General features: G+C 44.1%; 1 protein-coding gene across 1 annotated transcript in view; it reads right to left on the reverse strand.

Moving 5' to 3' along the window:
* The window catches only part of LOC126417051 (gamma-aminobutyric acid type B receptor subunit 2), a 430,259-nt gene that overhangs the window by 324,786 nt on the left and 90,617 nt on the right, over window positions 1-14,856 (reverse strand). Inside the window, exon 4 of the mRNA XM_050084943.1 lies at window positions 7,397-7,567. Coding sequence (XP_049940900.1) covers window positions 7,397-7,567 — 171 coding nt within the window. The remainder of the gene's footprint in view (window positions 1-7,396; window positions 7,568-14,856) is intronic.

Consider the following 14,856-nt stretch of genomic DNA (forward strand, 5'->3'; position numbering starts at 1 on the left):
AAATGACATGATACGCGACCAAAAAACATGTTCTAAGATTCTACAACAGATCGATGTCTGAGTATAGGCCCATAGTTTTGCGCATCTGCTCGACGACCCTTCTTGAAAACTGGAACTACCTGTGCCCTTTTCCAATCATTTGGAACCTTCCGTTCCTCTAGAGACTTGCGGTACACGGCTGTTAGAAGAGGGGAAAGTTCTTTCGCATACTGTGTGCAGAATCGAATTGGTATCCCTTCAGGTCCAGCGGACTTTCCTCTGTTGAGTGATTTCAGAAATTATCGTTTTGATCTGTTAGGTAGTCTGAAATCTGCCTCCTATTACTCTTGCTAAACAGATAAACCTTCCTCCCTTTTTTATATTCCTATTTACTACCATATTCAAGGATGCTGCAACGGCCTTATGATCACTGATTCCCTGTTCTGCGCTAACAGAGTCGAAAAGTTCGGGTCTGTTTGTTATCAGTAGGTCCAAGATGTTATCTCCACGAGTCGGTTCTCTGTTTAATTGCTCGAGGTAATTTTCGGATAGTGCACTCAGTATAATGTCACTCGATGCTCTGTCCCTACCACCCGTCCTAAACATCTGAGTGTCTCACTCTATATCTGGTAAATTGAAATCTCCACCTAAGACTATAACATGCTGAGGAAATTTATGTGAAATATACTCCAGATTTTCTCTCAGTTGGTCTGCCACTAATGCTGCTGAGTCGGGAGCCAATTATTAACCTAGCTCGGCTGTTGAGTATAACCTCCACCCATAATAATTCACAGGAACTATCCACTTCTATTTCACTACAGGATAAACTGCTACTAACAGCGACAAACACGCCACCACCGGTTGCATGCAATCTATCCTTTCTAAACACCGTCTGTACCTTTGTAAAAATTTCGGCAAAATTTATCTCTGGCTGCAGCCAGCTTTCCGTACCTATAACTATTTCAGCTTCGGTGCTTTCTATCAGCGCTTGAAGTTCCGTTACTTTACCAACGCAGCTTCGACAGTTTACAATTACAATACAGATTACTGCTTGGTCCCCGCATGTCTTGACTTTGCCCCGCACCATTTGAGGCTGCTGCCCTTTCTGCACTTGCCCGAGGCCATCAAACCTAAAAAACCGCCCAGTCCACGCCACACAACCCCTGCTACCCGTGTAGCCGCCGGCTGTGTGTAGTGGACCCCTGACCTATCCAGCGGAACCCGAAATCCCACCATCCTATGGCGCAAGTCGAGGAATCTGCAGCCCACACGGTCGCAGAACCGTCTCAGCCTCTGATTCAGACCCTTCGCTCGGCTCTGTACGAAAAGTCCGCAATCAGTCCTTTCGATGATGCTGCAGTTGATGAGCTGTGCTTTCATCCCGTTAGTGAGACTGGCAGTCTTCACCAAATCAGATAGCCGCCGGAAGCCAGAGAGGATTTCCTCCGATCCATAGCGACACACATCATTGGTACCGACATGAGCGACCAGCTGCAGATGGGTGCACCCTGTACCCTTCATGGCATCCGGAAGGACCCTTTCCACATCCGGAATGACTCCCCCCGGTATGTACACGGATTTTCTTCCCCTGCATCGCTGCGTATGTGACTCCGCACCAGGCGCCCGGTTCTACCGAAATTCTATGTTCATTGAGTGGTGATCGGCGGCCTTTTCATTGTCAGACGAATCACGTTTTATGCTCCAGCGGTCAGATGGCCCTTGGCGTGTACGTCGTGAGAAGTCTGAAAGCAAATATCCTGCATGAGTTATGGTCTGGGGAACCCGCCAAGGTAGCCGAGCGCGCTAATGCACTGCTTCCTGGACACAGGTAGGCGCGCCGGCCCCTGATCGAATCCGCCCGGCGGATTAACGACCAGGACCGGTGTGCTGGCCAGCCTGGATGTGGTTTTTAGGCGGTTTTCCATATCCCACTAGGTGAACACCGGGCTGGTCCCCAAGTCCCGCCTCAGTTACATGACTTGCAGACATTTGAAACACATTCTCATTATTTCATGATTTACACTAGACACAGACAGCTGGGGTACCTTTATTCCATCTGGGGGGGGGGGGGGGGGGGGGTTATGGCGTGGCCACAGCAAGGTCATCCGGCCACCCCTTAAGATTAACCATGCCAAATCCTTACTGAACCCTGTCGACCCTGTGCACAGGCCTTGGCAGGCCCAACGGTACCGACCGGCCGTCGTGTCATCCTCAGTCCACAGGCGTCATTGGATGTGGTTATGGAGGGGCATGTAGTCAGCACACTGCTCTCCTTGCCGTATGTCTGATTACGAGACCGGAGCCGCTACTTTTCAGTCCAGTAGCTCTCAGTTTACCTCACAAGGGCTGAGTGCACCCCACTAGCCAACAGCGCTCGGCAGACCAGATGGTCACTCATCCAAGTGCTAGTCCAGCCCGACAGCGCCTAACTTCGGTTATCTGATGGGAACTGGTGTTACCACTGCGGCAAGGCCGTTGGTATGCAGGATAAAAGCAGAAGGAAAAGAAGAAGAAGAAGAAGTTATGATCTGGGGAATGTTTCCATGGCATTCCTTGGGTGGTCCCGACATTCTGAAAGGCACAATAGAACAATCAAAGTAATGCATCTATCCTTGGGGGACCATTTTCACAGATACATGCCGATTGTTTTTCTTCTTCACGATAGCGTCTACCAGCATGACAATGCAACGTCTCATAGTGTATGCGCGTGTGTCGAGGATAGCGAGGACGTGTGCACCGTTTTCTCCTGGCCACGAACTCCTTGGATTTAAACCATATTGAGAATCTGTGGGACCACCTTAATCGCGCTGTTCACATAATGAATCCTCAACTACGAAAACTAGCGTAGCTGACCACGGCAATCGAGTCAACACGGCACCACATCCCGGTTGGTGCATTCCAGAACCTGACTGACTCTCTTCCTGTGTGTTTCGCAGCGGTCTGTGCTGCAAAAGGTGATTATTCAGGCTTTACACAGGTTGCCACATTAACGTGACTGAATACTATATCTGCTACAGAAGTGTAAACAGTGGAAATAAGTTATTGAATGACGTTTCCCATAACTCTAATCTGTAAATGTAAACAACTTCCTGCAGGGTACAGATAACGTATAATTCTAAATCCGTTAAATTGTGTTGTGATTAGATTTGTGTATTATGTGCCATGAGAAATCAAATTGTTTTATTTAGATTAGATTCATTTTTCATTCCATCGGCCTAAAAGTGTGGTGATCTTTGCAAATGTGGAACATGTCCGAAAATATAATACTCGAGTATTAAACATATTTAGAACATTTATGTGTAATACTCACTTCTCAGTTTACACCATAAACTAGTCTTATTACATGTTTTCACACTTTAAAAACTCTCTCTCTGTAGATAACACTCTATCAGATAATAGCCTAAATGTAAGCAAAGTATGCCAGTTTATTTTATATTTGAGTAGTCATTTGTTAAAAGGACAGATGGCACATTTTTTATGATTTTCACTTTTCAGTGAATATGAGACCCTAAAGACAGGCCTCTCATTCTACGTCAAAAGGACAGTAATATCTTAATTACAAGGAAGTTTAAAATGCTGTATTTTACTCGTATTTTGCTGAAAGGGTCAAATGACCTAGATATTTTCCTTTTTAACGAAATACCTCATGTTATATTGTTATTGAGTCCTCTACGCATTTTGGCGCCTGTTAGTGGAAAGCACAACAATACATTAGTTCAATGCTCAACAATGCACTATAAAATCTGCATTATTGTGTATAAATTTTACTGTTTGAAACAACATTATTCACCATGGTTTCCTCAGATGAAGGTGAATGTGTTCTTTGTGCGAAAAGTAAATCACACCCCCACAGCTATAAGAGAAACATAATAAAGCAAGCATGACAGGGTAGCATCTTATAAGAACTACTCTGCAAAGAATATAGACTCAAAAATAATTGGTAGAGAGTGCTTGTACTTTCATATTATTTTGTGTTTTCGTCCCTCAGGACGTCTGTTAAGACATCAGGGAATTAGATCCACAGTGCTAGAGGGAGCTGTAAAGGGCAAAAGCTGTAGAGGAAAACAGAGGTTGGAATACACCGAGCAAATAATTGAGGGCATAGGTTGCAAGTACTACTCTGAGATGAAGAGGTTGGTGCAGGATATGAATTCGTGGTGGGCCGCATCAAACCAGTCAGAATACTGATGACACAAAAAATGAAAAAAAGTTAAATCAGTTCTACAAGAGGACAGTTGTCTCCCTAGAAACGTCATTCTAACAGAGGGATGAGAGAATTCATTTTAGTATAAGTACTCTACATGACTTTACTTATTATTCCAACAACCCTGGCTATAGTTTGGGACTGCCATTCGTACTTTTATGTCAAACATACTTTTAATGTTGGCCTAAGCCAACATGTTGAACGACCTAGAAACGTATGCTATCCTTTCGGTAAGGAGCCTACAAAAAAACCAATAAATGGAGGATTTTCAAAAAACCATTCAGTGAATTTCATCTGAATATTCTGAAGGACGCTTTGGTGGAAGAAAACACTGAATTAGGGAACTACAGTCAACTTGTTTCACATCTATTCTTTTTAATTTCTCTTCCGAAAATAATAAAAAGTGGGGTCATGTACAAGCATTAAAAATCCAATAAAAAGGTTTTTTTTAAATTTACATGTTTGTTGTTTTTGAAAATTTGTTAAAAGAGCCTAAGTCCGGAGTTTTCGAAACGTAATAACATCATCATTCTGTTCAATATAAAAGATTTCAGGTCAGCCATACTTACCAAGAGTACGATATTGCAGAGCCTGTGTTAAGAAGAACTATGCAATGTTCCTGTTGACATGCATGCATGTCTGAAGGAATAGGCACTGCGGCGACTGCTGTCGTAATAGACAACCATCAGGTGCATAGGGGAATGACAACAATGAAAACGTTTTTCCGACCGGAACTCGAAACCGGATTTCCCGCTTTAACTGAGCGATCGCCTTAAACGTTTCGGCAATACGTGCACGACTTCCACCAAACCCAAACTTCCATGTGTCGTCACTCCTGCGCCACAATCTGTACTCGTACACACATTATGTAATCTCCACACAGGCGAGGACGTTTTAATTGTAGGTCGGTGCCTGGTATTTCCGGATGAATATGATATTGCAGTGGTTGAGTTGCTCATAAGAAGAGTGCAAAGTTCTTTCGGAGATGCATGCATGTCCAAATGGACAGATCGCAGCTCGTGGTCTAGTGGCTAGCCTTGCAACCTCTGGATCACGGGGTCCCGGGTTCGATTCCCGGCTGGGCTCGGGATTTTCTCCGCCCGGGAACTGCGTGTTTGTGTTGTCCTCCTCACGTCATCATCATTCGGGAAGTGGTGAGACTGGAACTGGAAAGATTGTGATCTTGTACAGGCGCTGATGACCTTGATCTTGAGGAAGAGCGTAGCGTTACAAAGAATTGGAAAAGGGCACAGGTCACCCCGTTTTCAAGAAGGGACGTCAAACAGATGTGCAGAACTATAGACCTATATCTCTAACGTCGATACGTTGTAGAATTTTGGAACACGTATTATGTTAGAGTATAATGACTATTCAGGAAGCTAGAAATCTACTCTGCAGGGACCAGCATGGGTTTCGAAAAAGACGATTGTGTGAAACCCAGCTCACGCTATTCGTACACGAGACTCAGAGGGCCATAGACACGGGTTCCCAGGTAGATGCCGTGTTTCCTGACTTCCGCAAGGCGTTCGATACAGTTCCCCACAGTCGTTTAATGAACAAAGCAAGAGCATATGGACTATCAGACCAATTGTGTGATTGGATTGAAGAGTTCCTAAATAACAGAATGCAGCATGCCATTCTCAATGGAGAGAAGTCTTCCGAAGTAAGAGTGATTTCAAGTGTGCCGCAGGGGAGTGTCGTAGGACCGTTGCTATTCACAATATACATTAACGGCCTTGTGAATGACATCGGAAGTTCACTGAGACTTTTTGCGGATGATGCTGTGGTATATCGAGAGGTTTCAACAATGGAAAATTGTACTGAAATACAGGAGGATCTGCAGCGAATTGACGCATGGTGTAGGGAATGGAAATTGAATCTCAATGTAGACAAGTGTAATGTGCTGCGAATATGAAGAAAGAAAGATCCCAAATCATTTAGCTACAATATAGCAGGTCAGCAACTGGAAGCAGTCAATTCCATAAATTATCTGGGAGTACGCATTAGGAGTGATTTAAAATGGAATGATCATACAAAGTTGATCGTCGGTAAAGCAGATGCCAGACTGAGATTCATTGGAAGAATCCTAAGGAAATGCAGTCCAAAAACAAAGGAAGTAGGTTACAGTACACTTGTTCGCCCACTGCTTGAATACTTCTCAGCAGTGTGGGATCCGTACCGGATAGGGTTGATAGAAGAGATAGAGAAGATACGACGGAGAGCAGCGCGCTTCGTTACAGGATCATTTAGTAATCGTGAAAGCGTTACGGAGATGACAGATAAACTCCAGTGGAAGACTCTGCAAGAGAGACGCTCAGTAGCTCGGTGCGGGCTTTTGTTGAAGTTTCGAGAGCATACCTTCACCGAGGAGTCAAGCAGCATATTGCTCCCTCCTACGTATATCTCGCGAAGAGACCATGAGGATAAAATCAGAGAGATTAGAGCCCACATAGATCCATACCGACAATCCTTCTTTCCACGAACAATACGAGGCTGGAATAGAAGGGAGAACCGGCAGAGGTACTCAAGGAACCGTCCGCCACACACCGTCAGGTGGATTGCGGAGTATGGATGTAGATGTAGATGTAGACCCCACAAACCAACGTCACCGTCATCCAAATGGATAGGTACTACGGCGACCAGAGCTGTTATGAAATACATGAAATCCGGATTAGAGTCCTAGTCTGGCACAAATTTTCACTGTTGTCATTTCCTTTTGAAGCTGATAGTTGTTCGTGTTCGCAACTGCACTCATTAAGAGTGGTAGTACTGTGTCTAGAATGGAAAAATCGGAGAAAAATCACGAAATGTGAGAATACCCGTAAGTTCATTGATGGACAGCTGCCGTTTCAACAAAATGGCCATTTATATCTCCACTGCCACCATTTCCGAGAAAATTCGATGTTAGTTATGCAGTTGAAATTTCTTTCTAGCGGTTCTAGGCGCGCAGTCCGGAACCGCGCGACTGCTACGGTCGCAGGTTCGAATCCTGCCTCGGGCATGGATGTGTGTGATGTCCTTAGGTTAGTTAGGTTTAAGTAGTTCTAAGTTCTAGGGGACTGACGGCCACAGATGTTAAGTCCCATAGTGCTCAGAGCCATTTGAACCATTTTTGAAATTTCTTGCGACCACACTCCCTTAAAACTGCCTTAAAATCACCGTGAGATGCTGGGCACTTCTCTTGAAACCTCGCCTCAGGCGGGACACACTCACCAGTGAGTAGACGTCCTCGTTCTGGCTGAGCGCGGCCACGGTGTCCCAGCCGAAGCCGCGCACGAACGCCAGCCGGGCCGGGTTGTGCGAAGAGTCCGGCGCCACGGTGCGGTAGAAGAGCGGAAACTCCTTGCGGTCGCTCAGCGCCGGAGACGTCGACCCGAACGACACCTGCGACAGTAACCACAACCACGTCACGTCGTGCCAGCAGGGCGTCAAAGGCGGCGCCTCTAGTGTCTACACGGCGCTCTGCGTAATGTACGGCGCGGTGCGGGCTGCTCGTCTCTGTATGTCAAGCAGAAATGCTCCGTAACAACATAGAGCTCTCAGTGAAGATACACTCCGCTTCTGTACTTCGGACCCAGAGTAATGGTCTCTGTGACAAAGACAAGAAGTCAATTTGCATTAGCGGCGGCCATCAGTTTGATGAGAGTAATATGTACTGTTTCCAACACGCGGCGAAGTGTTATCATTCGGTACACCGTCATCCATCCGGAACATCTCTGCGTAGTACCATCTTCCGAAAACCACACTTCGGTACCTCGAACCACTCAGGAAACAAAAGAGGTACAATGTTTGATTTAGCCTATATAGGTTAATTTATTAACCATCACCGCGTGATTATTTGGTTAAGATTTGTTGATCGTATCCAGGAGTAACGAAAAATTTGTTATGCCTTATGAATAAATTTTTATTGCTTCAGTTACTTTTTGCTGTTATTTATTAGCAGCATGCTGTCACCACCAGCTGCATTTCAGTTACATGATCATTAATCTGCAGTAGGGAGAGTATTGTTTATGGATGAGCTAGTGAGATTATGTACCAAAATTTGACTCTGGGGAGAAAGACAGAGTTATTTCAGTGTGTACCTCGAGTGATTTGTACAGTTAAATAATTTCATTAGTGTATTTGCTTTCATTTTTGATGGAAATTTGTCTTGCACAGAGAGCACAGTACGAAATAAATCACCGTTACTTAAAACTTTCAAATTCAGCTGTTTTGAATCCAGAGAATCTTAACTGTTAAGATATACTCTTTTCAGATACTGACAAGAAAACTCCCCATCGCATCCCCCTCTGGTTTAGTGGTAAGTTGACCCATTGGATAGCCCGTCAAAAACTGAACGCAGATCAAACACGAAAACAGAAAGGAGGTGTACTGAACTGTGGGAAAAAGAAAGAAAAATAGAAACAGTGAACGGTCCACAGGTAATATGTGCAAAAATGAATACCATTAATTATCATCGTCTCCTGCTTGTGTGGTCACGGTGCTGGGCTGTGACGGGGGGATCCGTCTTCAATTTTCACTCGGTCCCAAATTTTCTTTTTTTTTCACAAAATTACGAACATTCCGTCTAGTCATTGACGTGTCTGCTCGCAGTATTCAAATTTGTGTATTTGTGGTGGCGTAAAGTCAGTTTGCACCAGCTTGCTGACACTATTCATCACATTTACTTGCAACTCATATTCTCTGATGAATGGTGAGTGAGAGCAAGCGAAATGCCGCGTAGACCTCCCACAGAAACGAGAACAACAAATATACGGCTGTAAACTATGTTAAAATTAAGGAACTCAAGAGTCGAAACTGTATCTGTGTGGAACAAAGAGGAGGTACCTCTGGAGGACCCTTCGCTACACGTCGCTGTTGCAAACTGACTTTACGCCACGACACATACAAAGATTTGAATACAGCGAACAGATACGTCGATGACCAGGCGGAAAGTTCGTAATTTTGCAAAACAAAAGTTGGGTCCGAGTGACATTTAGACCCGGCCGGACCTTCCCCATCACAGTCCAACACCGGGATCACACAACCACACACGACGGTTGTTACTGGTGTTTCGTTTCTGCACATATTAACTTTAGACCGTTCACTGATTCTATTTTTCTTCTTTTTTTCCACAGTTCAGTAAACCTTCTTCCTGTTTTCACGCTTGATCTGTGTTCAGTTTTTGATGGACTATCCAATGGGCCAACCTACCACTAAATCTGAGGGTGGTGCAATGGGGAGTTTCCCTTGTGAGATAGAACAATCGGATACTGTAAACTAATAGATACATAAACTAATTTATGTTATGGCACATATTAAATGAATGTTAATTTCTTATTTCTTGACTGTACGCTTAAGCTAAGACAGTTCTTTTAAGTTACTTCATTGTATGAATAATACCACCATTCCATATACGAGAAATTTTGAAGAAATTTACATTTTCAGTTCCTAGCTTGTCATTATATGATTACAAATATTTGTGAGCAATTACTGAGGTAGTAAAAATTATTTCATAAATTTATAATATGGTCAAACACTTCCACTCACCATACGTACGATGAATGAAATACACACAACACTGATGTAATGTTCAACAAATTTTATTATTTGTTACACGAATCGGGTTTCGGCTGTTACATCATCACGAAGTACAAAGAGAAGTATGTGGTGCACTGAAATTTTGTTGAATCAACGATTCTAAAACAATGCATGTACAGAGTATCTCCATTTCCAGGGATCAATATTTTTCGTCTCCGGAAATGAAGATACTCTGTACATGTACTAGTTTAGAATCTTTGATCCAACAATATTTCAGTGCTCCACATTCTTCTCTTTGTTCTTAATGATGGCGTAACAGCCGAAAAATCGTTTCGTCTAACATTTCGTCTAACAAATAATTGTAGAATATGTTCTGCGTGTTTCATTCATAATGTATAAAATATTTTACGAAGAACCAACGGAACAATCAATCAATGCAGTAAATTCTTGTTTTGGGTCACTTTACTGGAAAGAAACTTCACTGATTTCAAATTGAAAAAGTCGTCATCAGATAGCCTACATCACTTCATCAAAAAAGAGTTAGAGTGAGTTGCCCAAGGATAAATAGTGCTGAGACTGTCGAAACAGCAGATGAGGTTCTGTACATTTTCGCTTACCCACACTTATTTCTTTATCGTTTTGTAAAATAAGTTTATAATTCACCAAGTCCCATTTGTTTCTCTATCTTTGACCCCAATATTTAGCGTAAAATACGTTTTCAACTTAATATAATAATAATGTAGGCCTCCTTTTCCCGAAATGCCACAGCTTTGTGATTTATCAGTGTAGTGCAGCCTGTTTGACAACCTAGTAATTTGCAACCACTGAGTATTTGTATACATCTGTTATAAGTGACTCAAGACTTGGTGTGCCTTCCTTTGACCCAACAGATGTTTAAAATAATGAAAACCAAAGTGTAGGTGTGTCTGAAAATGTAAAGCATATTAATACGAATCCTTCTTGTACAAACAAATGCCGGCCGTTGTGGCCGAGCAGTTCTAGGCGCTTCAGTCCTGAACCGCGTTGCTGCTACGGTCGCAGGTTCGAATCCTGCCTCGGGCATGGATGTGTGTGATGTCCTTAGGTTTATTAGGTTTAAATAGCTCGAAGTGTAGGGGACTGATGACCTCAGGTGTTAAGTCCCACAGTGCTTAGAGCCATTTGAACAAAAAAGTGTCCGCAGCGATACCATGATTTTTACTCTTCTATAACTAGGAATTAATTTTCATCCTACAGTCGTGTAGTTCTAAGAAGATGGGCTGGGTGCCACGACTTTGCGCGCCTACTTCAAACAAATGATGAAATGCGGTTTTGGAAACTCTCTATGGCAACACCTTAGAACTGTCGCCGCTGAATAGCTGACTATTGTTTTCGCGTTCAACAATTAGCGCTGCGTAACCAAAAGCTGTCGTCAGCACTTCTACCTGTCAGGAATCTTCTTACACTGACTCGACTGTAGGGAAATTCTCTTGTGAACCTAAGTACATGTGTCTTGATGAAAGCGTGCCTGTTGTCTGATGACTAACAGCATCAATACGAAACTGGTAACGGTACTTTTTCAATGAAGTAAATCAAAACCAGTTTGTTGTTGGTTGTTGCAGAACACATCAAAAATTTGTATCACGTTCTCCAATCGCATATTTATTTGACGAAATTGCATTTCAACCCTAAATTAGTAACTGGAATGAAATATATTTACAGTTTAAAAATAAACATTGATCATTAACGCAGTTCAAAGTTGTAAACACAGTATATACATACATCAAAAAAAGTTTTTGCATCACGCCAGTTCCCAGGACTCCTAAAGATAGACGTTGACTGTGGATATTGTATCTCAGACACAGTCCCTCTGACTGTTCAGAGATGTCACTAAAACCGCCCAAAGATGTAAATAACAATGCGTGAGCAGCGCTCTATTAGACGGAAGGGGGTTCGACAGCCGATCAGTTCCATTCATTCCACCACGAAGAAGGTACACGGCTCGTGTTGACTGTAGTTCAACCATGCCTAGGTGGTCAATACCGCGGTTCAATCGCGTCCGCATTGTTACTCTGTGCCAGTAAGAGCTCTCAACAAGGGAAGTGTCCAGGCGTCTCGGCGTGAACCAAAGCGATGTTGTTCGGACATGGAGGAGATACAGAGAGACAGGAACTGTCGACGACATACCTCGCTCAGGGCTACTACTGCAGTGGATGACCGCAACATACGGATTATGGCTCGGAGAAAACCTGACAGCAACACCACCATGTTGAATAATGCTTTTCGTGCAGCCACTGGACGTCGTGTTACGACTCAAACTGTGCGCAATAGGCTGCGTGATGCGCAAATTCACTACCGACGTCCATGGGGAGGTCCATCTTTGCAACCACGACGCCATGCACCGCAGTGCAGATGGGCCTAACGACATGCCAAATGGACCACTCAGGATTGGCATCACGTTTTCTTCGCCGATGAGTGTCGCGTATACCTTCAATCAGACAACCATCGGAGACGTGTTTGGAGGCAACCCGACGAGGATGAACGCCTTAGATACACCGACCAGCGAGTGCAGCAAGGTGGAGGTTCCCTGCTGTTCTGGTGTGGCATTATGTGGAGCCGACGTACGCCGCTGGTGATCATACAAGCCGCCGTAACGGCTGTACGATACGTAAATGCCATCCTCCGACCGATAGTGCAACCATATCAGCAGCATATTGGCGAGCCATTCGTCTTCATGGACGACAATTCGCGCCCCTGTCGTGCACATCTTGTGAATGAATCCCTTTAGGATGACGGCATCGCTCGACTAGAGTGGCCAGCATGTTCTCCAGACATGAACCCTTTCGAACATGCCTGGGATAGATTCAAAAAGGGCTGTTAATGACGACTTGACCCACCAACCACTCTGAGGGATCTACGCCGAATCGCCGTTGAGGAGTGGGACAATCTGGACCAACAGTGCGGTGATGAACTTGTGGATAGTATGCCTCGACGAATACAGGCATGCATCAATTCAAGAGAACGTGCTACTGGGTATTAGAGGTATCGGTGTGTACAGCAATCTGGACCGCCACTTCTAGCGGTCTCGCTGTATAGTGGTACAACATGTAATGTGTGCTTTTCAGGAACAATAAAAAGGGTGGAAATTATGTTTATGTTGACATCTATTCTAATTCTCTGTACAGGTTCCGGAACTGTGGGAACCGAGGTAATGCTAATTTTTTTTTTATGTGTGTACACTACAAAGCAAATTCTCTTACAAATAATTACACTGTAGTTCCAATAAAATATTTGTGGATAAGTGACTGTATAATATGTGATAAAAATATCAAAGTTTCCATTTTTATTGTACTAATGAAGGCTTTTTACAACATCCGCTGAAGCGTTAGAAATTTTGTCACAGATGATGCGGTCATACGTACCTGAAAGAATTTATTGAAATGGACTCCAGCTAAGGAACGGCTACACTGCTATACTGTAACATCAATTTAAAACGAAACCTTGCTAGAAACAAAAGTTTTAATTTATCTTACAGGTGTAAGATTAAAAATTTCATTGATGAATCTACACTTAAGTAAGAATCATAAAGTTGCAAGTAGGAGAGCCGTCGGTGTGGCCGTGCGGTTCTAGGCGCTTCAGCCTGGAACCGTATGACCGCTACGGTAGTAGGTTCGAATCCTGCCTCGGGCATGGATGTGTGTGATGTCCATAGGTTAGTTAGGTTTAAGTCGTTCTAAGTTCTAAGGGACTGATGACTCCCAGATGTTAAGTCCCATAGTGCTCAGAGCCATTTGAGCCATTTGAAAGTAGGAGATGTATGGCGATGTCGGATCTGTTCCAGAATTTAATACACTGACGGAAAAGATCGAAACACAAAAAATAATTAATTTAGAGTAACGAAATTTCAAGTACAGATTCGTCTATATGGCATATGTGAGTGACTGACAGTGCAAGATCACAGGTTAATGTAAGAGCGAAATAAGCCACTGCAAATTTGAAATGCTGGCACATTTACAACCGGTGTAACCGCCAGAATGACGAATGCAAGCATGAAAACGTACATGCGTTGTGTTGTGCAGGTTCTGGATGTCAGTTTGTGGCATGGAGTTCCATGCCTGTTGCACTAGGTTGCTCGATACAGAGACTGTTAATGCTGGTTGTGGACGAAAGAGGAGTTGTTGTCCGATGATGTCCCATGTGTGTTTGATTGGAGACAGATCTGGCGATCGAGCAGGCAAAGACAGCAAGGCGGCACTTTGTAGTCTGCTGAGTTACAGCAGCCATATGTGGGTGAACCTTATCCTGTTGGAAAGCACCCGTGGAATGTTGTTCACGAATGGCAGTACTACCGGTCGAAACACCAGATTCACATACAAATTTGCAATCAGGCTGCGTAGGATAGCCACAAGAGTGCTCGTGCTGTGATTCGAATTCGCATCCTAGACTGTAGCTGCAGATGTAGGTCCAGCGTGTCCAGCACAGAAACAGGTTGGTTGCAGGCCCTCAACTGACCTTCTCCTTACCAACATGCATCCGTCACGGGCACTGAGGTAGAACCAGCTTCCATCAGAAAACACAGCAGACCTCCACCCTGTGGAGGAATGAGTTTTCGCTTGACGCCACAGAAGTCGCAAATAAAGAAAACTTGTTTTGCCTCCTCATAGTGGCACTACTAGCGCCACACTTACGCGACTGGCGCTAAATCTGAATTGACATCATCTCTTAAAAATGTGTGTGAAATCTTATTGGACTTAACTGCTAAGGTCATCAGTCCCTAAGCTTACACACTACTTAACCTAAATTATCCTAAGGACAAACACACACACCCAGGCCCGAGGGAGGACTCGAACGTCTGCCGGGGCCAGCCGCACAATCCATGACTGCAGCCCCCCAGACCGCTCGGCTAATCCCGCGCGGCGACGTCATCTCTTAAATGTAACCACAGCCGGCCGCGGTGGCCGAGATGTTCCAGGCGCTTCAGTCTGGAACCGCGCTGCTGCTACGGTCGCAGGTTCGAATCCTGCCTCGGGCTTGGATGTGTGTGATGTACTAAGGTTAGTTAGGTTTCAGTAGTTCTAAGTTCTAGGGGACTTATGACCTCAGATGTTAAGTCCGATAGTGCATAGAGCCATTTAGATGTAAACACAAATACTTCTGGCACACTATCCACAAGT

Source organism: Schistocerca serialis, chromosome 8 (assembly GCF_023864345.2).
Source record: "Schistocerca serialis cubense isolate TAMUIC-IGC-003099 chromosome 8, iqSchSeri2.2, whole genome shotgun sequence".
Lineage (NCBI taxonomy): Eukaryota > Metazoa > Arthropoda > Insecta > Orthoptera > Acrididae > Schistocerca > Schistocerca serialis.